This window comes from Balaenoptera acutorostrata, chromosome 15 (genome assembly GCF_949987535.1).
Source record: "Balaenoptera acutorostrata chromosome 15, mBalAcu1.1, whole genome shotgun sequence".
Taxonomy (NCBI): domain Eukaryota; kingdom Metazoa; phylum Chordata; class Mammalia; order Artiodactyla; family Balaenopteridae; genus Balaenoptera; species Balaenoptera acutorostrata.
Genome location: NC_080078.1, coordinates 63709332 through 63733724, shown reverse-complemented (window position 1 = coordinate 63733724; position 24393 = coordinate 63709332). Strand labels below are relative to the sequence as shown.

At 54.1% G+C, this 24393-nt stretch overlaps 1 protein-coding gene across 1 annotated transcript in view; it reads right to left on the bottom strand.

Annotated features, from left to right (window-relative positions):
• Window positions 1-24393, bottom strand: part of EFCAB8 (EF-hand calcium binding domain 8) — a 57346-nt gene that overhangs the window by 28785 nt on the left and 4168 nt on the right. The window contains 11 exon segments of the mRNA XM_057529712.1: window positions 696-833; window positions 2220-2368; window positions 2696-2763; window positions 6813-6943; window positions 8973-9046; window positions 11024-11148; window positions 11683-11767; window positions 11997-12102; window positions 15136-15271; window positions 17736-17839; window positions 19636-19754. Of these exon segments, the coding sequence (XP_057385695.1) occupies window positions 696-833; window positions 2220-2368; window positions 2696-2763; window positions 6813-6943; window positions 8973-9046; window positions 11024-11148; window positions 11683-11767; window positions 11997-12102; window positions 15136-15271; window positions 17736-17839; window positions 19636-19754 (1235 nt within the window).

Here is a 24393-nt window from a genome sequence, read left to right as displayed (position 1 = left end):
TTCCTCTCAACCACAAATGACACCTCGCCTCCCTTTCTAGATAGAACCTCCCCCTCTACTGGCTGCTGATTGTCTCCCATCTTGTCACAGGTCCCCCTGTCACCCTGGACGGTCAGCCCCCTGTGCTTCTCCCAGGCTGTCCTGTCCTCCAGAGTCAGGACAGACCTCACATGGGCACCAGCTAAGTCATGGCTCATAGACGGTGTTCATGCCAGGTCCCTCCAGGCTCTCTCCTTCAGAGGGGCTGCTCGGGTATGGGCCCTGCCCTCCTGGGGTTCACGATTTGGCAGGAAGGACAGGCATGTAACCATGACAGGACAGAGTTATAAGGGCCGTGATCAAGGGGAGGCAAGGGAGCTTGGAGCGGTGGGGGCGGGTGGGGGGACTTCTAAGCCAGCCCGGGCCTTGAGGTGGGCTTCGAGAAGGAGAGTCTCGAGGATGCACGGGCCAGGAGGACAGCAGCGTAGAGGGTGACCACTGAGGGCCTCGAAACAGTCCCCCAGGAAATCCCAGGAGACGGGAGCTTTGAGGACCAGGTCACAGAGTCTAGCAGCTTTGTCCTCATGGCACGAAGCAGTCTCAGGACGGACAGGATGTGACCACCCCTCGGTGTCCCATGGGACTGCGGACCGCAGCCACGGCCCCTCCCCTCTGGGTGCAGCCACGGTCCCACCTCCCTCCCGTGCAGCACTCACTGAATAGGTGCTACAGATGAGGCTGCCGTCATCCTTGTGGAAGTATGCGCTGGTGATGGGGCAGTGTCCCAGGGCAAAATGCTTCCCGCAGAAGGACTGGAGGCATTCGTAGTCCTGCATGTCCCACATGCGAATATTCTGCGGGGGTGAGAAACAGGCAAAGAGGCCAAGGGTGGGTTCTCGGGGATGCAGCTGGCACCTGAGGCCTTGGGGTTCTCCTGGGAGCGGGGCCAGGGCACCCAGTGCAAGCACTTCCAAGACACACCCACCACACTAAGTGACTGCCATGGATCACAACCCTATGACAGAGACGCTGTGCTTATGCTCAAATGAGGAAACTGAGGCACGCCCCCCCCAGCCTCCCCCAGGGCCTCTACCCTGCTTGAGCAGCTGCTGCTCATCGGCTGAGGATGAAGACCTCACAAGGCAGCACTTGCCCCTGCAGACCCTCGCTAGCTCCCACCCCAGCCTCCCTCGAGTAAAGCCAGGCAGGGCACAGAAAGAGCTGCCAACATCGTTGCCCAAAAGGCTCGCCTGTCCCCCTCGAGTTCCTCCCAGGTTGAGGAAGTGTCCCCAGAGGGGCCCCGTGGAAGTCCCTCCAGGACACTCCTCACTCGGGGCATCGGCAGCAAGCTGGACACGGCATGGGCTTGGAGGCCACAGACTCCCGTCCTCACCGTGGCTCTGCCCAGCGCTGCCCAGGAAGGTTTGGGCAAGTCCATTTCTGTCCCCCACCCCTCCAGCCTCGGAGCCTTCATCAGAGGTGACGATGCCCAGCTCCCAGCGCTGCCAGGAGAATTCCAGACAGTAGCAAGTGTGGGGATGTGTGGGCAGCGTGGCCTGGTGAACCAGGGCCCTGCCAGCTCCTGATCTACTGAGTCCCAGAAGACACAAACTTGTCCCCTGAAGGAGGGCACCTGGAACCATTGGCCTGCATCTCCCAGCAGGTGGGGAGAGACCCTAAACCCATAGCTCAGAGGAGCAGAGTAACGGGCCTGATCAGGGGAACCCCGGGCATTTGAAAAAGGTCTAGTCAGGCCCTGCAGCCAGGGCAGCCAAGCAGTGGTCACTGGGAGAGCTGAGAGAAGCAAGTTCGGGTCTGTGGGGAGGGAAAGGCTCACATCTGTTGTACACCTACTATGCGCCAGACATTCCTCTGCTTTTACCAGCAGCTCTTCTCTAAACCACTCAACACCCATTCTCTGGATGAAGAGACTGAGACCCCATAAAGGGAAGGGCCCTGCCCAGCTCGGGTGGGCTGCTCAGAGCTGGGCTCAGGTCCCTGTGGGGGTGGTCAGAGACCCACGGCCCCCTCATGGTGCCACCTGGGGTACCTCCCTCTAGGCCTCAGGCCAGGGTGCGACCATGGACAGGGAGGTCACACCACTGCCCTGGGCCTCAGGCTCCTGCCAACTGCCAGCCAGCTCCCTGGCTGGCTGAGCTAGATCGTTATCCCTGGGCCAGCATCTCTGCTGGGGAACAGCAGCTAGTGGCGGGCGTCAGGGCCGAGCTCCCTGAGCACACCTTGTCCTTGGAGATGCTGAGGAGGACGCCGTGCTTGCTGTTCACGAGAATGTGTGTCACCGAGGTCTGATGCCCCTTCATCAGCCACACAGGCTTCTTCGAGAAGAAGGGGTTCCACAGGCGGATGAGGGGGTCATGGCCACCAGTCACTGGAGTTGAAAACCGGGTATCAGCCACTGGGGGCCTGCGCTGGGACCCTGTCCTGGGGCCAGGCCTCGGACTCCAGCCAGGCTCGGCAGATGGGGGGCGTCGCTATGATCCATCCCTCTGCCCTTCCCGCCCCGCCCCCTCCACCACCATGCCAAGCAAGCCCATGTCACCACTCCACCCCAAGTGCCCAGGAGCGGGGACCAGTGTGGCCCGCAGCAGACACTGCAGGGCCTCCTCCTCCGCTCTGATGGGCCCCACCTCCCCAGCAGCCCTCTCACCCTAGTTCTGCCAGACCAGCAGCCTCGTGTGATACAAACGTTACTTACCCAGGACATTCTTTTCTGGGCAGTAATCAAAGCAAAGAATCCCTTTTCTTAAATTCAGCACTGAAAGCCTACAACAGCACAGGGGGAAGGCTGTGACCAGAGGCCTCCAGAGAGCCTCTGAGGCTGGGGTGTGGAGGAGCTAGAGGCAGGGCCGCCAGGAGGGAGAAGTCACCACGTCTCCACCCAAGGAGAGGAGCAGCCCCCAGAATCCTGCCCTGGGCTCACCCTGCAGCCAAGGCAGGGCCAGCACCGCCAGCAGAGCAGCAGCCCCCCCTCGGCCCGAAACCAGCAGTGCCTGAGGAGACACCCACCTCTCGCCTGCACATGAAGGTGAAAGCAGCCCCAAAGCAGGAGTGACTCCTACAGCTGTACCATGCTCGCCTCGCTCCAAGGGCAAACTTAACTTGATGTGCACCTTCACTATACCGGGACGGGTGTCCTCCCACCCATGACACAGACCAAAAGGTGGAAGGGGGTCCCCCAAAGGCTAGGGGAAGAGAACAAAGTGTCCCTGCTACGTGCTGGTCCCTGTGCTGCATGCTGTCTTGTGAGTCACCTGGACCCCTCACACAACCCTGAAGACTGTCATCAGCCCTGTGCCGTGAGGAGGACACAGAAGGAAATTAAGGAGCTTTCCCAAGGTCCCATGGCTGACAAGGTGGGGGGTCAGTGTTCAGACCCAGGGTGGGCGTGGCAGGGAGAGGCAGCAGGCTCAGGAACCAGAGCTCCAGGACAGGAAGCGGTGTGGCAGGGCTGGAGGCCCGGGGGATGGGGGGCCAGGAGGCGGTTGGGGTGCTCAGGAGGGCCAGGGGACCCAGGCAGGGCTTCTGGGAAGGTCAGGGGAAAGGTCAGGCCCAACAGCCCTCACGGGCCCCAGAGCCCTGGGAGCTCTGTGCCTTGCGTGTGCTATTCCCTCATATCCACACATCCTGCCCCGCCAGCTCTTTCCACTCAAACTCTCCCTTCAAAACTCAACTCCAAGGCCTCCAACTCAGCATGCTCTCCACTGAACTTGCCCCTGAACTGCACCTCTGCTACTCCCCAGGGAACTAAGCCTGGTTATCACCCTAGAGGCTCCCTCTCCTGCGCTCCCATTATTCATCTGGGCCCCAAATCCTCTTTGTTCACGTCCCACCACAGCCCAGGGTCCCTTCATTTCTGCATCAGCCTCCCAGGAGGGCCTCTTAACCTCCCGCCTTGCTCCCACTCCCCTGTGCTCCCCACTCCACAGCCAGAAGGATTCCTCTAAAAGTCAAAACGTCACCAAAAAACCCTAGTCAGGGAACTAAGATCCCGCATGACGCGCGGTGCGGCCAAAAAAAAAAAAGAAAATTAAAAAACTTCAAGGGCTTCCCTGGTGGTGCAGTGGTTGAGAATCTGCCTGCTAATGCAGGGGACACGGGTTCGAGCCCTGGTCTGGGAAGATCCCACATGCCAAGGAGCAACTGGGCCCGTGAGCCACAACTACTGAGCCTGCGCATCTGGAGCTTGTGCTCCGCAACAAGAGAGGCCGCGATAGTGAGAGGCCCGCGCACCGCGATGAAGAGTGGCCCCCGCTTGCCACAACTAGAGAAAGCCCTTGCACAGAAACGAAGACCCAACACAGCCAAAAATAAATAAATAAATAAATAAATAAATAATAAAAATAAAGGAATTCCTTTAAAAAAAAGTCTTTAAAAAAAAAATTTATAAAAAAAAAAAAAAAACTTCAAGAAGAGCATATCAAATACCTGTATTGTCAAACCAGATAAGTCTCCCTCCATGCTTATGTGTGCAGAGAAATTTTCTGGAAGAACAGTCACAAAACATTACTAGAAATCATTTCAGGCTGATTCACCCATTCATTCAACAAAGATTTCCTGGCTCTTATGCCCTTCCAGGATGACCAGAGGCGCAGACAGGATGTCCCTGCCTTCACTGGAGCTTTTCTTCTGGAGGAAAACAGCCTGAGCAAGGAAAGGAACAGAGGCACAGGGAGACGGACATGTACACGTCATGGCAAGTCCTGCAGGGAAATAAGCAGGTGGCTTTGACAGGACGGCTGGCTGGAGGAGACCAGGTCTCTGCACAGATGGCTGCTGTGCAGAGAAGGGACTGGAAGGTCAGAGGGGACGCAGGGAAGAAGTCTACAAGGCCACTCCAGAGGCAGAATTTGGGTTGGCAGTGCCAAGCCCCACCTGCGGAGGCTACGCCCCAAGAGGGCATCACCGGAACAAGAGACCAGCCAGCAGTCAATGGTGCCACCTGCTGGCCAGTGTGTGTACTGCAGTCAGACAAGAAGGAAGGGGATGTGTGCTCATGTGTATAACTATATTCTGCAACCCACCCCTAAAATATATCTCAAATCCCTCCGTCTCCACTCCAGGCAGACTCCAGACCACCATCACATGTAGTCTGGATTATTACAATGGCATCCTCACTGGTGTCCCCATCTCCCCTCCTGCCCACAGACGTACATTCCACTTGCAATAGAGCGGCCAGAAGGATGCTCCCACACACCAGACCACACCATTCCTCAGCTCAGAACCATCCTAGAACCTTGTCTATATCTGATTTCAAATAATCATAAAAAGATATTTTTGAGACACTTGGGTAAAGATTAACTTGGACTAGTACTAGTGATATTAAAACATTATACTATTTCTCTACTTTTGTGTGTGTTTAAAAATCTTTCATAATAAAAATGTTTAAAAAACAAAAAAAAACAGGCAGAGAGGAGCAATGCAAAGGCTTGGGGGCAGGAACATGTGTGAGCTGTGTGAGGGGGCCCCGTGTGGCTGGAGTGGGAAGGTGGCAGGGCCAGACCAAGGAGCCTGTCATAGCCTCCTGCCCTTGAGACCCAATAAAACAAGAAGCTGAATGAAAGGCATATCACAGACATGAGGTAATACTCACACCAAAGCAGAGAGACAGACCTCAGCAAACCAGCTCCAAGCAAAATCCCACCACACCGCCCCACTCAAAGCACAAAAACCAAGACAGAAGATTCCCCACCGCCACAGGCATACACTCCCCTCCTGCAACCTGCAGTTAGTTCCAGGACTTGGGGATTGGATAAGGGAACGGGGAGGAAAGCCCACAGGATTCCGGCTTTATTTACAGTGCTTGAATTTTTTACATATGTACATATACCTGTGTGACTAACAGTTGAGTTGTTTCTTTTTTTTGTTTGTTTTTTGTTTTTGGCCGCACTGCTCATCATGCATGATCTTAGTTCCCTGACCAGGGATTGAACCCGCGAGCCCAGCAGTGAAAATGCAGAGTCCTAACCACTGGACCACCAGGGAATTCCCAACGGTTGATTTTAAAAAATAAAAAAGACAGAAGAGGAAAAGATGCCCCCTAGGGTAGAGGAATCTAGAATGAAGGAAATAGATTAGAACCATCTCCAAAGAATTAATGTGGCCAACTACTGAATACATGCCATGTACAACACTCACTCATGTAAGCCTTGAGATAAGTGAAGGGCTATTATCACCCCCTTTTACAGACAAGAAAACTGAGGCTCACAGAGGTGAAGCAACTCACATTCATTCCTTCATTCAGAGAACATTTTTCTGACTGTCTCCTTACACTATGTGCCAGCTTCTGTGCTGAGTTTTGTTTATAAATTGGTGGATAACAGAGGCCTCATATTTTTGCTGCTGGTGGCAATGCCAGAATGATTAAAACCAGATTCCATAAAAGTTCTCATCACAGGGGAAAATAATGCACAACTGTGTGTGGTGATGGATGTTAACTAGACTTGTGATCGTTTCACAATATATACAAATATCAAATCGTTATGTTATACATCTTAATATAAACTTAATATAATGTTATATGTCAATTTTCTAAACTGACAACCTCAATTTTTTAAAAAAAACAGACTCCAGAGCCCATATTCTAACCACCACACCTCACTGTTGGCCCATAGGAAACAGTGCTTCCTTGGACCCAGCATGATCCACAGGACACTGTATTACTGCCCACAGGAGATGCCACTGTCCCGGAGGCAGGTCCCCTCTCAGGAGGGACGGCCACCTGTGGCTGAAGTGAAGCCAGAGTCCCAGAGTCACTGTCACCACCCACCCCCTCCCAGCCCCACCACCTCTGCCTGGAGACAGGTGCTCCTTACTTGGGGCTCTCTGGGACTTTGGACGGCAATATGGTCAGCACCAGAGAGGACTTGTCGATGGCTGAACAGGAAGCCACCAGGTTCAGCTGGGGGATGAACTTGACCTGTTGACACCAGTTGGGGTGGAGAGCCTGGGAAGAGAGCGGTGGTGGTGGGAGACCCAACCCAAGGACAGTCATCCAGGCCCAGCCGCCAGAACGTGGCAGGGGTTGGGGGCTAGAGGGGCCAGGAGATCCCCAAGTCTAGTGCCCGTCTAGTTATCACAGCTCTGACAAAGTGCTCCAGCCCCACAGTCCTAGCCCAGGTCATGTGATCAGGGGTGTGTGGCCATCATTTATCAGTGGAACAGGTTAAAAGCACTGAAATCTGCTGTCAGGTGAACTCTCGCTTATAAGTGAGAGGACAGGCAAGGTCTGGTCCATACTAATACCATTGTCTGTGGCCCCATGCCAAGGTGGGAGGAAGGACGGATCCAAGTCTGCCTAGTCCACAGTCCCTATCATCCACGGGGCGCCCACCATGGGTGAGCCTGCACTTCCCGGCCCCACCACTGCCCTTCGTGTTTGTCGGAAAGTGGTCTGCAGTGAGCGAAGATGTTATCTGGTGCAACTTGGGCGACATCGGGACTTCCCTGAGACTGGGACTTCCCTGGCGGTCCAGCGGTTAAGACTCCGCGTTCCCACTGCCAGGGCCTGGTTTCGATCCCTGATCAGGGAACTAAGATCCCGCAAGCCGCGTGGTGTGGTGAAAAAAAAATAAAGGCTGGGACCCACAGGTCAAGGGCATGGCCTGGCTGGACAGGCTCTGTGTTCTGGCCCAGTGCTTGGCCTCCCAATCAGGAGATTTTCCTCTCCAAGACAAGAATGGAGGCGAGGTGAGCTGGGTTTTGCATGAGCTGTTTCACCAAGTGTCTGTCATGGTGAAGGCTGGAGGATGGTTTGATCACCAATGGCCAATGACATAATCAATCATGCCTGTGTAATGAAGCCTCCATAAAAACCCGAAAGGATGGGGTTCTGAGAGCTTCTGGGCTGGAGAACACACGGAGGTGCAGGGAGAGTGGAGACCCGGACAGGGCACGGAAGCTCCGTGCCTCTTCCACATACCTTGCCATCCTCATCTCTTCTATCTGGCTGTTCCTAAGTTATATTCTTTTCTAATAAACCAGTGATCTAGTAAAGTAAAACATTTCTCTGAGTTCTGAGCTGTTCTAGCAAATTAACCGAACCCAAGGAGGGGGTCGTGGAAACCTCTGATTAATGCCAGTGGGTCAGAAGCACAGGTAACAACCTGAACTTGGGATTGGCATCTGAAGGGGAGGGCAGTCTTGTGGGACCCTTAAACTGCAGGATCTGACGCTATCTCGGGGTAGACAGTGTCAGAATTGAGTTGAATTGTAGGACACCCAGCTCGTGTCAGAGAATCGCTTGGAGATGTGGGAAAAAAACACACGCTGTAATGGGTGTCAGAATCCTGTAAGTGCTGCAGGTAAAGGGATGAAGGCAGAGGCTGATGGAGCAGGGCTGTTCTAGGCTGGCTGGTTAGGGACCCAAGGGAAGTAGAGGGGGGCGTACAGTATGTGGGGGGAGAGCACGGCAGCCTGAAGGAACGGCGTGTGTCAAGGCCCTGAGGTGGGAAAGGGCTTCATGTTCAGAGAACAGCCAGGATGCTGGCATCTCTGTGTCAGAGTAAGGAGGAGAAAGGTAGAAAGCAAGACTGGGAACAAGCCAAGGGCCAGGTCCCCTCGTGTCCTGACGGTCGTGGGGGAGCACTTGAGATTTTGTGCAAGACAAGAGAGCTACTGGGGGATTTTGAGCAGAGGAGTGACATGACTGTATTTCTAGCTCAGGATTCCTGAGGCTGCCGAATGGAGAAAGCACTGCATAGACAAAGGACGTGGGGAGACGGCGAGAAGCCGCTGCAGCCACCCAGGAGGGCTGGTGCCTGAGCAATGAAGGCGGTGAGAGAGACTAGTCACACCTGGGATGGTTTGGATTCCGCAGAAAGAGCGGACGGGATCCAGCAGCTGCCTCCACCCGATCCCCAGAGACCAAGCCCCAAGGCCAGAGACCGAAGGGCAGATCCACCTGCTGCATTTTTGTTATTTTACCTGTGTACAGCTAATTACCATGGTTACAGCCAAGGAAAAATCCCACTTACCCTCAGCCGGTAATTTCTATACATAGGGGACTTCTCATTTAAGAGCTTCCGTGTGGAAACATTGGTCCAGTGATCTGATAGGGGAGAAAATCAAGGCCCATGTCACCAGCTCTCCTCGTTTGTAGAACAAGCGAGACCTCAGAAGACCCCTTGAGTTGGTTTGCAACTCCCGTGCATCCCAAAAGGCTTTCCCATCCAAACGCTCACTCAAGCCTCCCTGTGTCCTGGTAAGTTCAGTGGGGTGAACTCGGCACCCAGAAAACAGACCGGGGCCAATAAACACTGCTGCCCAGAGTCCCCCTGCCAGCTCCTAGCAGAGCTGGAACCAGATTTCGGGGCTCCTCACTCTCCCCAGCTGGTTGAGTCTCCATTAGGGAGCTCTGACTCTGCTGGAGCGGAGAATGAACTGAGATCCTGGGCTCTTATTCATTCTGAAAATAATCATTTGGGAGTTTGCCATCATGCTTCAAACTACTGAATACATGCCCCCCTTGTCTGGCAAATACAAGTTCCAAGAAGGAGAACTTGCATGCATGCGTCGTAAAGCAAGTGTGTCTGGCTGGAGCAAGCGCAGTAAGCACAGCCTTGCCCTCCCACTTTTCTCTCCTTCCACCTTCTAAGAAATCCATGAACTGACTGTGCTCAGCCCCATTTGAATAAGGGAACTGAGGCACAGAGAGGTTAAGCAACTGGATCTAAGTCACACAGAGCTGGTCTGTCCAGTCCCTCCCAAGTCAACACGCTGCTGGGCCCTCCTTCCTGTTTGTCCCCAGCCTTCAGTCTGCATGCGGCATGGAAGGACTCCCATCCAACACTCCAGGCTCATCTGCCTCCCCTCCGATTTCCTGTCCACCACTCGGCTCAAAGACCACCACCTCCTGTGCCAATTCCCAGGGTGGCACAGAGCGACCACGGTGGGTTGGGTCAGGGCAGGTCGGGCACCAGGGGCAGAGGCTGACGAGACAGGACACAGCAGGGTGCCAGCCCCCTGCTGCGTCCGGGGCAGGATCCATCTTCTGTCTGGCCAGTGGCGGATGCGGCCCCAACAAGCTGGGCAGGAGGTGTCACTGAGCCCTGGGGGCCCCTGGAGCCCCTGCTCAGAAACTCTGGCTAGAAGCCCAAGTGGCCGTTCTGGAGTCCTGGATGGAGCGGAGTCAGTGTCCCTGGGGGCTGGGGCCCCCTCCAGATGGATGCAGAGCGGCCTGGGGGCCTGACACTGCAGGTCGAAGGCTCAATCCCGGGCAGGGTCCAGTTCAGATATGTCCCCGAACGCCCCAGGCCCCGAGGCCTCGGGATCTCGTGCCCCTAGGCAGAGCAGCCCCAGACAGCATCCTCCAGCATTTAGTCGGTTTGGGATACAGCCTAGCAAGTGGTTCAAGTGCAGGCTCTGGCGCAGACTGCCTGCCTCAGATCTCAGCCACGCTTAGTCATTGTGGGGCCAGTGTAAGCGCTTCTCCCCCTAAACCCCCTGCTCCTTCTCCCTTAACAGGCTGTGACGACAGCAGCCCCTCCACGCAGCAGGCGGGAACTGCAGGAGGTGACTGCCCAAAGCACTCAGCACCCAAGGGCTCAGCAAGTGTCCCTGTGCTGATTCATGCTGCTCGTGCGGAGTCGGGCCTTCCTCCAGGCGCTGCAAAGCCCACCTCTGGCAGCCTCTCCGCCCCACCCCACCACCCACCCACAGGCAGCTCCCAGCCAAGGAGAGCAGAACCCTCCTCACGCCATGGAGGAAGCCAGTGCCACCTCCCCAAGGCCCAGGGAGGGTTACACAGCTGCCACAGGTTCTTTCTTCCTGGGATGAGGAGGGTCCTGAAGACCCCCACCTCCGCACCAGCCCTCACGTGCACAACTTCCCACCTTCAGAGAGATTGCCCAGCTCCCCAGCCCTGTCCCGTGTCCCGCTGTCACGCCATCACCCCATCTGTCACAGGCGGCTCTGAGCTGAGCATGTGGATGCACCGCCTTCCCAGGCGCTCTCGAGCAGGGAAGCAGGGAGGGGGAAGAGCTCCGAGGGCAGAACCATCTCTCCCCACTCCCCACGTCTCCGCTACCCCATTTGGAGGTCCTGGGGAGGATTCGGGGGTTGAACAGTCCATTGGTCACATCATTGGAGGTGAAGACGATGACATTGCCTTTGGTGTCCCCATAGCAGAACACAGCCCTGTGATAGTCAGACCTGGGAAAAGAGGGAGACAGAAGAGGCCACGGAGCCGGCTGGGTGTGTCCGGTGCAACCCTCCGCCCCTCCCCGGCCTCCGAGGCCCTCCTCCACCTTGGAAGCGAGGGCAGATCCCACACAACTTTCCAGCCTTGACCTCAACAGCTGACAAACGTGGGCCCAGCCGCCCAGATCCAGACCGTTGGTGAACCAGGTCCAAGAGAAATCAACACTTTTTTTTAACCAGAATAAATGAATCCCTGGTCCTTCAGCTGCTCTTTGTCAAGTCACCCTACTGATGGACCATGATGTTCCCAGAGACACAGCGGGACAGGCCGGGCTTGATGGCTGACTTGGTGAAAGGAAGAGGGGCCGACAATGACTCTGAGGTCTGAGTGACCATGAAAGGGGACCCAAGAGAGAAGCAGCTTGAGGGGAAGAGGACACAGGCACAGAGGGTGGGGATCTTTCCAGTGCTGCTTCCAGAGTGGCTTTCTGGGGGTCCCAGCCCCACTGCTGCCAAGCCCCTGCACCAGTCTCCCAGGAGACTCACCAGTAGTCCAAGGTCAGGACGCAGCTGTCCAGATCTATGAAGGTGAAGGCCCGGACACATTTACGGTTACTGATATCAAAGAACTCTGGGGAAGAGACAGAAGGGAAGGCACACATGAACCCAAACCCACGTCCCAGGCCTCAGGAGTCTCTGGTGACAGTGAGAAGCCTCACTACCCACCACCCAGCAATACTCTCAGGGGACTCTAATTCATGCTCACAGTTGGCTGGGTGACAGCCCTCTCCAAGTGCAAATGCATGGCTTGCATGGCTTCCAGTGGCCAGGCGCTGGCCTGGGGAGCCTCAGGGACTCACCTATCTTCTGGTCGGTCGACGCAATCGCAACCAGGTTCATGTTGTGCAGACACACCATGTCAATGACCCACATCTGCTGGTTGTGGAGTGGATGGATCTGGTAAAGCTGCCAGAGGGAGAGCAGAGGAGACCTGGGCTGGGGAGGCTGACCAGGAGAGCACGCCAGGAACACAGCCTCCCCACAAACCCTCTCCTGCCACCCAAGGCCCTGGAGCCAGGCACAGCCTTACCACCAACTACCAACGGTGGGGTCTTGGAGCCCAGCCTTACCACCAACTACCAACGGTGGGGTCTTGGATAAACTCCCTGCCCTGAGTCTCAGTTTCCATATCTGTAAAATGGGCTTAAAGAACACTCATCCTCACAACCCTTTAGGGAGTTTGACAAGCTCATCAAAGGTTTTTTTTAATTTTTTTTTTTTTTTAATTTTACTTATTTATCTTTGGCTGTGTTGGGTCTTCGTTTCCGTGCGAGGGCTTTCTCTAGTTGTGGCAAGCGGGGGCCACTCTTCATCGCGGTGCGCGGGCCCCTCACCATCGCGGCCTCTCTTGTTGCGGAGCACAGGCTCCAGACACGCAGGTTCAGTAGTTGTGGCTCACGGGCCCAGTTGCTCTGCGGCATGTGGGATCTTCCCAGACCAGGGCTCGAACCGGTGTCCCCTGCATTGGCAGGCGGATTCTCAACCACTGTGCCACCAGGGAAGCCCCTCAACAAAGTTTTAAATGTGCATAGTTTGTGATCCCAGGATCCATTCCAAGAAGCATCTACGGATGTGTTTGCAGGTACTCACAGAGAAGTGTAAGCAGGAACGGGCACTGCTGCCCAGCTACAACAGCAACAGGCCAGAGTCTGTGCCTGGAAATGACACCTTACAAACCCACACCACCGATCACTGCCCGGACATTAAGAACGAGGGAGCTGTGTACATACAATGCAGAATAGTTGCCAAGATCTGTTATTAGTGAAAAAGCAAGGTGACCAGCAGCATTATAATGTGCTACCATTTGTGTATTTAAAGAGAAGGGGGTCGGTGTATGTACAGGCTGTCCATGGAAAAGTAACCCCAAAGTGGTCACAGCAGTTGCCTCCAGTGAGAGGAATTAGGGTCTGGGAGAGGAAGACCGACTTTTCCACGACCTGCTCCTCTCTGCCTGAATCTTTTTTCTCTGATTTTTATTGAGATGTAATTGACGTATAATACTGGTATTCGTTTTGTTTGTTTTGTCCGAATCTTGTTTACCATCTGCCGGTGTTGCCTGGTCAAAGCGGCTTATCAACGAGAAACCGTCCTGCCAGGTTGTGAGGAACGAATGGAGCCGTGACAGCTAAAGCATCCATGTGCTGCCGGCACTGGGAGGAGCTGGGCCGGCATGGGTGCCTCCTGCCCCGGTGTCAGCCTCACACAACCCTTACACAGACAGAATTTGAGCCGGCACTCCAGGCAGGGGACACCACGAACAAAGGCAAGTCAGCAGAAATGAGCTGCCACGCCCAGGGAAGAGGAGGCCAGCCCGACAGGTCTGGGTTGGAGAGGACGGGCCATGAGTGAGGGGTGGCCAGCGGCGGAACTTGTATTTTACTCCCTGAGTAGCGCCACGCGGGCTCCGAACTGTCCCATCAGAACTCAGAGCACCAAGAGCAGGGGCCTGAGCTAATGGCTCAAACAATGCACCAGGGCCCCCAAGGCCCCTCTTGGGCCCAGGACTGGGGTCTAACCCACACACAATGATGGTAATGCCCATCACCCCCCTAGACCCGTGTTCACACCAGAAACTGAGAGCCCTGGGGAGCCTCAGAGACTTGCCCGAGGTTGCACAGCTGGTAAGTGAAGCCCAGACTCCAGGGCCTTCCAGCTGCACAACCGTGGCCATGCAGTGAGTGTTCAAGGATGGTGCTTGGCAGCTCACTCTTGCCAATATCTACTTGCCAAAGCAGCCCCTCAGGGAAGGATGCCCAGGTCTGTGGGCCTTCTGGGGGAGCCTCTCTGTCCTCTTCTGCCCTCCCAGGCTTTGGCCCTCAGGAGCGCTGAGGTGACCATGTAGTAGCCACAAGCAGGAGCTCAGGCTATAATGTGCCCCCCTGATAAGCACACAGAGAAAAAGAGGGTGGAATGTGCCAGAAACCCCAGCCTCAGGAGTACAGGTGAGAATCCCCCTTGGTCCTAGGCTACCAAGTGCACCCAAGAGAGTCACTAGAACTCCACACACCTTGGTTCTCTCCCTTGGCAACTGGGGTCAGGAGGATGATACAGAATCCTCCTGCCCCAAAGGATGACCCCTGATGCACTTAGGAAACACTCTGCAGGCACAGAGCATGCTCACTCAGCCTTCTCTGCAGAGCTGGGCCCTCATCTGCTGGAGGACTCTGGCTTGGCCTGGCCAACAGCAAGTACACCGGGGTTTTCCTGAGCATTTTATCATTTACTGCGCTTGGCCAGGAGCTGATGGCACAAATGACCATGACGACGACGATGTCAGTTATGTTTATCAGGTGCTTGCTGCATGCCTTGCCCTGCTCCAAGCACCAGGCATGGATTATGTCATTAAATCCTCCCAACAACCCTGTCTGTAGGGGATACTATTATTAACCCCACTTGACAGATGAGGAAACTGATGCACAGAGAGCAATATAGTAACTTCCAAGGTCACAGAGCTGGGAGGTGGTACAGTCAGGGCTCTACGTCTGGCAGTTGGGCTCCGGAGCCCATGTTCACAGTCACTGTGACTTCCTCCCTGGTCCAAGTAGAGGATTTGAACCAGCAGGACTTGGGGGTGGAATGGGTGTGACAGGGAAAGGAAAGGAGGTTGATCTCCAGCACGAGAACCCTGGTGGATGATGATGCCATTCACTGACCTGGAGGCACAGGAGAAGGAAGCCTGGTGGGCAGGGAGGGCTACAGTGACATTCAGTTTGAACAAAGTGGGTTTAGGGTGTCTGTTGGACATCTAAGTGCAATGGACATCCAGGTGGAATCCTGCTTTCAGAAGAGAAATGCGAGGCTCATGGTCCCATGGGGAAGCCAGGACCTGCTCCCAGGAGCAAGTGTGGCTGTCTAGCCCACAGGTCCAGAGAAGGAGCCCACTCGGGTCCAGGGCATGAAGGCAGAGGCTTTCCAACCACCCACGTGGGCCCCACTCACCGTAAAGGAGCTGGTCAGTGAGAAGGACTCCGACCAGAATTGCAGGATCCCGTCCTTGGTGACAGTCAGGAAATGCCCGATCTTCTTGAACCGCTGGACTAAGAACTCCACTTTCACAATCTCACACCCATGATTCCTGCGGAAGGTGATAAGAGAGAGGAGCCCAAACCAAACCAGAACAAAGAGCACAGAGGAGGAAGGACAAAGCTTCCCTCACAGGCACCACGAGAAACTCGGGTGAGTTTCTGTGAGACGTGGGCTCTGCCCCTCCTCCAAAGGGGACTGTCACCACTAACAACCGTGGCCAGAAGGAAAGGAGACCCACATGGGATGCTGGGCTGACACGGGGCTTCCAGAGCAGTAAGTTTACCCCATGAAATAGCCAGTCAGCTTCCTCATGATGGGATGGGCCAGACGAGACAGGGAACAGATGTTCTTTCACAGGAAAAACAGTCCACAGGAGGCGAGTGGAGTGGGGCTTGTGAGGAAAACTGCAAAATAACAGTGTTTCCAGCAACTACTCTAGTGCTTAGAGATGGGGGGGGGGGGGGGGGAATAGGGCCCAAGAACGAGATAAAAGTAGATAAAGGGATGGTGAGAAATCAGGGCCTTGTGAACCCAACTCTTCATCTCCAAAATCATGCCCTGAGCATAGCTAATAGCTCCTGGGGCATGCCTGGCCTCGCAGGAAGCCACTGAACGGCCTTCCCAGCAAATTTCAATGCCACCTTCCAGTGGCTTCTTTCCTGTCCCCAAGCTGGCTAAGCCAACTGGCTATTAAAGGGCCAGACACAGCACAGCACACCCTCTACCACTTGATGTGCCCACACCTCTGGGCCCCAGAAGGGCAGGTGATGTTGCCTCACCTTACAGGGAGTCAGGGGCTAACCGTCTGCCTGGAGTTATGTCCTGGTTCCCAGCAGAGCTGGGACTAGAACCCAGGCACCTCGACTCCAACTCCAGCCGGAGCCCTTTCCACACGTTGCCATGGACGTGAGCTGAGCCGTGACTTAAGGATAACCCACGTCACTGGGAAATTCTACTGTGTTACAGACTCTGCACAAGAGACGGGGACTCGTTATCTGGACACGGCTCTCCCCTCTCTTGCCCTCAGCCCACGGCTCTGCTCAGAGCCTGACCAATTTTCTCAGTCACCCCTCTAGCCGTCCCTTCCAATTCTGCCTCCTCTGTCAGGGCCAAGAGACTGTAGGGAACAGACCCAAGAGGTGAGAGCTCTAAAGTGAAGAGTGCCCCAGGAAGCTGTCCCCTCCTGAGGTCGCAGCTTCCTCATCTCCACAGTGACAGCACCTCCACGGGATCAAGGAGATGGTGCGCTAGGTGAGCTTGGCCCAGGCTCAGTACAGGTGAGCCAGTTTTCAAAGTTCCCCTTTCCTGATGGTGATGAAATATTATTTGGCTATCTTCTCCACCAAGTTGGACATGCCCTCCAGGTTAGTAGGTTGAGCAAATAAATAGGAGAAAACAGGGATAAGCTTCTTGTTTCAGGCCCTTGGGATCACCCTGGGGAATCAAACGTCCCAGGAAATAGACCAGCAAAGGTATGACGACACCCAGCAAAGTTTTCATGTAGAAATTTATGGTTACAAAGTGTGTCATCACTCATATTTATTGGCTATTCCTCAATTAAATCTTGACCAAATTGTTTTCAAAGTTACCCTTTTGTGATTTTCATCACACCATCTTCTCTATTAAACTTCAGGTTGGTTGAGGGCAGAGACACCCTTCTAGTTTGTGGTCTTCTCCGTGGCCTGCTCTGGGTGTGGTCCCCGGAGACAAACTCACCCACAGCCCCTCCTAACCAGGCCACAAATGGAGGCCACCACATCTGTTACCACAGGACCCGGCTCCCGGGCCCCAGCCGCCTGCACGGGGCATCTGGTGCCCCAACCAAGGCGGACTCCAGAGGAGAGCAAGGAGCCTGCAGCAGCCCAGCTCAGGAGGCCTGGGCCCACGGGCTGGATCCACTAGAATGTTCCTCGTTCTTAGGGAGTTTGGAGGGGTGGGGGAAGACAGGGCCAGGGCACAGAGAGAGGAGGAGCCACATGGAGGAGAGAGCCCGCAGGGTCAGGCACAGATCAAGGCAGGGACAGGAGTCACTTGCGCCAGGAGTGATGCAGGGGCTGCTCCCGAGGCCTGGTGCGGGCTTGAGGAGCAGTCTCCTGTGATGGCTCTCACTCCTGTCACCTCAGAGGAAAGCCCTATCCCCGCTATGTGAGCCATCTGTGCCTTGTGGATGAAACCACAGACCTGCTCAGCCCCAGCCAGAGCAGGAAGCAGGAGCAGCATCTATGCTGCTGATAGGGAGGGCCCAAGAGAGCGACCCCACCACTGTCACTTGGCCTCTCTGAGCCTCAGTTTCCTTGTCTGCAAAATGGGGACACAACGAGGGGATGCTCAAGCCCACCTATGGGGTTGTGAGGCTGAAATGAGCTAAAGAATACCGAGCTGCAGGCGTGGTGCCAGGCCCGCGGTGGCCCCACAGACAGGCACGGGGACTCAGAAAGGGGCGATGCAGGGCTGGCCCCAGCCTGGTCCAGACACACCCTTCAGTCCAGGGAGTCCAGGGAGAGGCTCCTTACAGGGGTACGATCCTCATGGGAAGGTGGAAGCGCAGGCGGCACTGGCTCCTCATCATCTTCTCCTTCCCCTTGAACTCACGCATCACGTAGTCCAGGTACTCCTGCTGCCTCGGGAAGAAACGCCAGCAGGGAGGGCGTCGGCCAAACTGGCTGAGCCCCGGCTTCCAGTGCCTGTCCTGTCTCTCCCAGCCCCTTCCAAGGGACTCCGGGAGCCCCCAGAGGCTCTGGCCAGAGGAGGCAGCCAGGCACCAGAGCTGTTCTTAGATCTGGATTGGCAAAGGGCCTCTGTGCGCACATTTGTGAAGACAGCACAGCAGCGCCTCCCTCCTTAACGCGTTTCTGTAATCCTAGATAATCCTCACATCGCTCCACATTTGCCATTGCATCTGAGTCTCTTTATTCACCCCACTTTATGGATAATAAGACTGAGGCCCATATAAGTATAGATGAGTTGCCCCAGCTCATATATCAAGAAGTCAGTAGCTGGGGAGGACCCATAAGCCAGGCCACGAGGGCAAATCTAGACTCTACTGACCAGCCTCACGAAAATATGGCCAAGGTCGAAATTGGCCACCATATGAAGCTGTAACAAGAGACAGGGGACTTCCCTGGTGGCACAGTGGTTGAGAATCCGCCTGCCAATGCAGGGGACACGGGTTCGAGCCCTGGTCCAGGAAGATCCCACATGACGCGGAGCAACTAAGCCTGTGCACCACAACCACTGAGCCTGCGCTCTAGAGCCCGCGAGCTGCAACTACTGAGCCTGCGCTCTAGAGCCCGCGAGCCACAACTACTGAGCCCACATGCCACAACTACTGAAGCCCGCGCGCCTAGAGCCCACGCTCCGCAACAAGAGAAGCCACCGCAATGAGAGGCCCATGCACCGCAAGGAAGAGTAGCCCCCGCTCACCACAACCAGAGAAAGCCCACGTGCAGCAACAAAGACCCAAAGCAGCCTAAAATTAATTAATTAATTAATTAAAAAAAAAAAAAAGAGGGACCTATGAACAAAGATCATTGTGTAGATGACAGAGTGCTGGAAACATGTTTACTATAGAGTATTAGAGAAATGAAAGCAAAAAACACACATAAAGAAACAGAATGTACATCTATGCTGAGGGGGAGATATGACAGAGCTGTTAACACATGGGCTCTTGAGGCAAAACCCCTGGGTCTGAAGATTGGCCTGGCTGCTAACTAGCTCTGTAACCCTGGGCCAATTTATTCCTCTCTTGCCTCAGTTTCCCAATCTGTCAAATGGAGGCACATTACCAGCACGTACCCCATAGGATTCCTGTGAGGTTTAAGTATAATAATATATAAACTGCTCAGCACAATGTCTGGTGTAAATGCTAGTTATCGTTGTCAGCATTGCTACATCAATACATCAGACTGTTTTTTTGTACTTTATTGTGTTCTTCTGCATTCTTAAATGCTATATATGTTCACTGTAGAACATTTAAAATCAGGGGTAAAAAGCATTATTATTAATATGCTCTAAAACCCTGACATTTTTTGATTTAACAGCCACTGAGTGACCATAAAGGGCTAAGAGATGGTTGTGGCACCGGCTGGAATCCCCTTAGCCAAATGGGAGGCTGATGTGCAGGAGAGCCACATGGCAGGCGGGGTCCTTGCCGCTCACTGCTGTGTGCTTAGCCGGTCTCGGGCAGGGGTCACTAGCGTTTGTCACACACTCTCCTGTACCCCGGCAGGGGAACAAGCTGCAGTGAGCCCAGCTCACAGGGGTCTCGGGAGGGCCCCCTCAAAGACTCCAAGTGTTCCCTCTACCCAGCAAGCCCCCCAGAGTCTACCCCCTCTTCGGCCCTCCGCGTGCCCCACTGACCAGCCAAGGCCCACACCCTCCAGCCACCTGCAGAAGTGGGGGCGCCCTCCTCACCCAGGTGATGGAGCCGTTACAGTTCATGTCCACCTTCAAAAACAGCGCCTCTATCATCTCGTTGGACGTATTGCTCAGAATCTTCTTCACAGCCTTAACGAAAGTCTTCATGTCCAGAGCTTCAAAAGAGAGAAGGAAGAACACCGTCCACTTCACCGCAAGTCCCTCGGCCCCATCACCAGCCACAGTGTTCTTGGGTGTCTGGGTGCTGAGGGGAACACACAGAGGATCACATTGCTGGGTCATCTTTTGCATCTCATCTGTTCAACACGCGATCACCCAAAAATACTGGCTGCACACCTGCCGCATGAAAGCACCGTGTTGGTCCCATGGCAGTGACGGGGGTGGGTCCTAAAAAAGATCAGATCCCATTTCTGAGCAAATCAGACAGACCAGGCATTGAGACAAAGAAAACTGATGAAAACTCCAAAATAAATAAATAAATAATAAAGACAGAAAGAAGAAAAACATAAGTAAACAATGGCAACAAAGGAACATAAATAAATTCAAAGCTATAGAGGGAGAGGTGAAACGCACCTTTTAGAGGCAATAAAAATACAAACTTGGGCTGGAGGGAAAGATGGGCAGGGGAGAGGCAGAGGGGCAGGGATAAAATTTCTTCCCCTGCTGGGTTTTGTGGCTACAGGGGAATCTGTCTGCAAATGGATCAATTACTCCTGTCTAGATTTTTTTAAAAAGAATCACAGTCTTTAAAAAGAACTTCTAAAACCCCCTCCAAATATTTGGAACTTGCGCCGTGACCTGAAGGCTGCTCCTCTCGGACCTCACCTCTCACCACAGTCCCCTTCATTCTCTGCTCCAGCCACCATGTCCCCACACCGTTTCTCACCCTGCCACCTCAAGGCCTTTGCAGCGTCTGGTTCCTCCACAGAGAAGTCTTTCCCCAGGGACTCTAGGAGGGGGTGGCCCAGCCCCATGCCTGGATCCTACTTCCCCCCGACCTTCCTCCTTACCAGCTGGCCATGAGCTCGGGGAGTGCAGGGCTGAGCCTGTCCCCTCTCTGACTGGGTCCTCAGCGCGCAGCAAATGTTTGTTCCCTGAGCATTTCTGTTGGCACTGGGACGTGATGACGATGACTGGGGACCACTACCATCTGCGTTTATTCTTACTGACCGCCTGATGGTGGCAGGCGGGGGCAGGGGCTGGGGGGGGGTACTGTGAGGAAACTGTGGCACAGAGAGGTGGGGTCGTGTGCCCAAGGTCACATGGCTGGTGAGTGGTGGCACCCAGACCATCCCCAGCAATCTGGGGTCACGTTCTCACCCTATTCCACGCTCCTCATACAACGCCCAGCACGGCACTACAGCGACAATTATCATTGTTTACTGCTAAACTGAGGAACAAATGAAAGCCTGAACGAAAGCTGCCCTGCTTAAAGAAGGAGCCATCCTGCTGATGTGAAGCGACAGCCAAAGAGCCTTACACATTTGAGTGACATGTAACAGCCCCTCCGTGTATCAGATGGACGTCAGGGGACAGCCCACGAGCACAGAGCTGTCTCCTCGGGAAAGAGCTGGCAGTCAAAGGGCCTTTGTGCAGGGTTAATGAACAAACCCCTCTTGACAACACTACAGGGAGAGTCCCTTTCATTGGTGTTTAAGAACTTGTATATATTGTTCACTGCTGTATTATTTTAATATCCTTCTTAAAAACAGTTTACTGAAAAAACGTTGAGTATAACAAGAGGATACACACAAGGGTGTCCTGGAAAGGAAATGTACACCGTGGGAGCCAGTCGGGTCCCCTGCTCATCACGGCTAAAAGGAAGCGCTCACCCCTCACACCAAACGGTTCACTAACAGCTCTCGAGGCACAAAAGTGAAAATATCATGTCCCTGGGGAGGGGGCCACTACATACCCTAGGATCAGGCAGGAGGGACTTTCTGGGCGGCTCCCTGCCTCCTGCCAGCTCACTCCTCTGAGCCCCAGTGACCTCGAACCCCCCCTGAGGATGCCGTTCCTGGTCCTCGGGGCCTCCTCCCTTCTGGCAGCCAAGCACCAGCCACTCTCGCCTCCGCGGGCTGCTGCATCTCCCCCAGGCTCCGTCGCCTGCTCTGTCCTGTAACTCGTCCTGTGCCTCAGCTCTTCCCATCCCTGTCCCTTTCTTTTCTGCTGGACACTCTCCTTGAACGACCTCATCTATTCACCCATCTCTACATCTCAGGAGAGAATTTCTCTCCGTGTCCCTGAATATTTCCAAGTGTCCCCCTGGCCCTTTCAACTCAGCATGTTTAAAATCCAATTTCTTATCTTTATCCCGAAACTTGCTCCCATTTCCTGTGTTCACCATCTCTGCTAACGGCGTCATCTCCACCCAGTCACCCAAGATGAACACCTGAGGGGTGAGTCCTGTGGTCCTAGAATGATGCACTGTCATTCTCCCCATCTTACAGATGAGCACACAGAGGCACAAGAGGTGCGGGATTTGCCCAAGGATACACAGTGGTGCAGCGGGGATTTGAAACCAGAAGACTTCCTCCTCTGTGTTATAATCTCCAGGACCCCAAGTGGGGCCATCACATGATGAGCTCTTTCAACAAACCCCCCAGGCTCCACATCCAGCCCGACCTCCTGGCCACCATGACACTTACCTTTCTCAGACAGGTCTAGATGTGCCACCTCCCCATCAGCCCCACTGCCGGAGTTCAGGGCCCTCCTGACCCGAGGGCACCCACCGCCCCCCCAGGGACACCTGGCCCCCCAGCCTTGCCCCAGGATGCCCCGCTCGCCCTCTAGCCCAGCAACACCTCTCCTATGCCAGGCCCTGCCTTGACCCTCCCTGTTCCCCATCTCCTGGGAAACTCCCACTTCACCTTTCCAGGCAGGTCAAGGATGACCTCCTCTGAACACAGTGGGGCAGGAGTCAGGGGTGAAGGAAGGGGGACAGGTTCCGGCTGCACCCGCACCTCTCTGTGTTGTCTGAACTTTGTACCCGTGTACTCTTCCAGTGCCAAGTGCCCCCAGCTCCCCGTCCCTTTCTCTTCCTTTCTTTGTAATGCCAAGAGGTAGGATAATGGATTATTTATCTCTGTTTTTTATATACTTATAAGCATTTAAAAAAACAAATGCTATATTAAAAATACTTAAGAAAAATGTTATTTTATAATAACTTACATGGGAAAGAATCTGAAAAATAATATATATGTATGTATAACTGAATCACTTTGCTGTATACTTGAAACTAACACAACACTGTACATTAACTATACTTCAATTGAAAAAAAGAAAAGAAAAGAAATGAAAAGAAAAGAAAAATGTTGTTTCCTAGCCTCCACTCTGCCCTCCAGGGGAAATAAGCACCTGTTCCCCACGCTTGTCCGGAGCGCATGCCTGCCCTTCCCAGCACACAGACCATGGAGGACAGGACGATGCTGGGCACTGGACTCACACCCCTGCTCTCACTGAAGGGGCCTCCTTCATCTGCTTCAGCGTCTGAGGGGCTCCACACGGTGGGGGTGCCCGAGAAGGCACAGGCTTTGGTGCCACAGGACTGGCCACTCTGTCGGGGCCTGTGGTTGATGTCTGTCTGCGCAGAGGCCCCAGGTGCCTCCCGTGGACAGTCAGGACCCCTGCTGCAAGGCTTCTGGGAGAACTGAATAAAATCCAGCAGAGGCCTATATAACCCATAAGGCCCGGCAGAGCTTGGTAAAATGTCTGTTGGCATAAAGGGTGGGTGGCACTCAGCCTGTGTGCCACCCACGTCCACCCAGGAGCACCTGAGCAGAAGGTAAGCTTCCCCTGCCTGCAGGCCGAGCTGCAGGGCCCCCTAGCCCGGTGGTTCTCCCACGACCCCTGAGCAGCCTGCAGCCTCCCCAAGGCAGGCGCCCCTGGGCAGCGGGCCAGGGGTACGTGGACACTTTCAAGACCAGCAAAACCACTGCAGTCCAAAAAGGGAACTTGCAGAACAGGGAAGAGAACCATGTATCTCCCCTCTTCCCTCCGAGGCAAGCACAAATGGCCAGGGTTCCCAAGAAACGGTTTCAAGCCCATGCTCAGAATTCACCTCTTTTAAAGCCTTCTGAAAGAGAAAAAGGGTCCTATTTTCCTTTACCCTCCATCAACTAAGAGTGAATTTTCCTTTCCTCCATTTAAAACCACGGCCAGTTTTCTCTTTTGTATTTTAAAATGAGGAAGCTCCTTTTACACTGATAGGAAAAGATTTCAAGACATATTAGGTCAAGACATATTCAAGAGGGGAAACTAGATAAAAATTATTTTTTAAAAAAGCAAGGAGTAGACAATTGTGCAGATCCTTCACAATGTATACGGATATCAAATCATCACTTTGCACGCTTTAAATACATTACAATTTTATTTGTCAATTATACCTCAATAAAGCTGGAGGGAAGAAAAGCAAGGAGTAGAGCAGTGTAGACAGTAGTGCATATGAAAAGGAGGGGGAAGCAACTACAGGCACTCTGTGCTTCTGAAGGTCACGGGAAACGGAAAGCAGTAACGCCTGCAGGGACTGCATGCTGGACGGAGCAGCACAGTCTGGCCCAGGGAGACATTTTCTCTGTATACCAAGAAAAGGCATCATGAGAAAAGTGCCTTTTGAATTTTTTTTTTTTTGGGAAAATGTTTGTAATGCAGCATTGTAAAAATACTGCATGGTGGTCTGCTTCGAAAAGAGGGAGAGATAATGGCACCTTTTGAATTTTGAACTGTGTGCCTATATTACCTGTTCAAAACAAAAGACAAACAATAAAAACTGTGGCTAAAGCTGGGGCTGTCGGG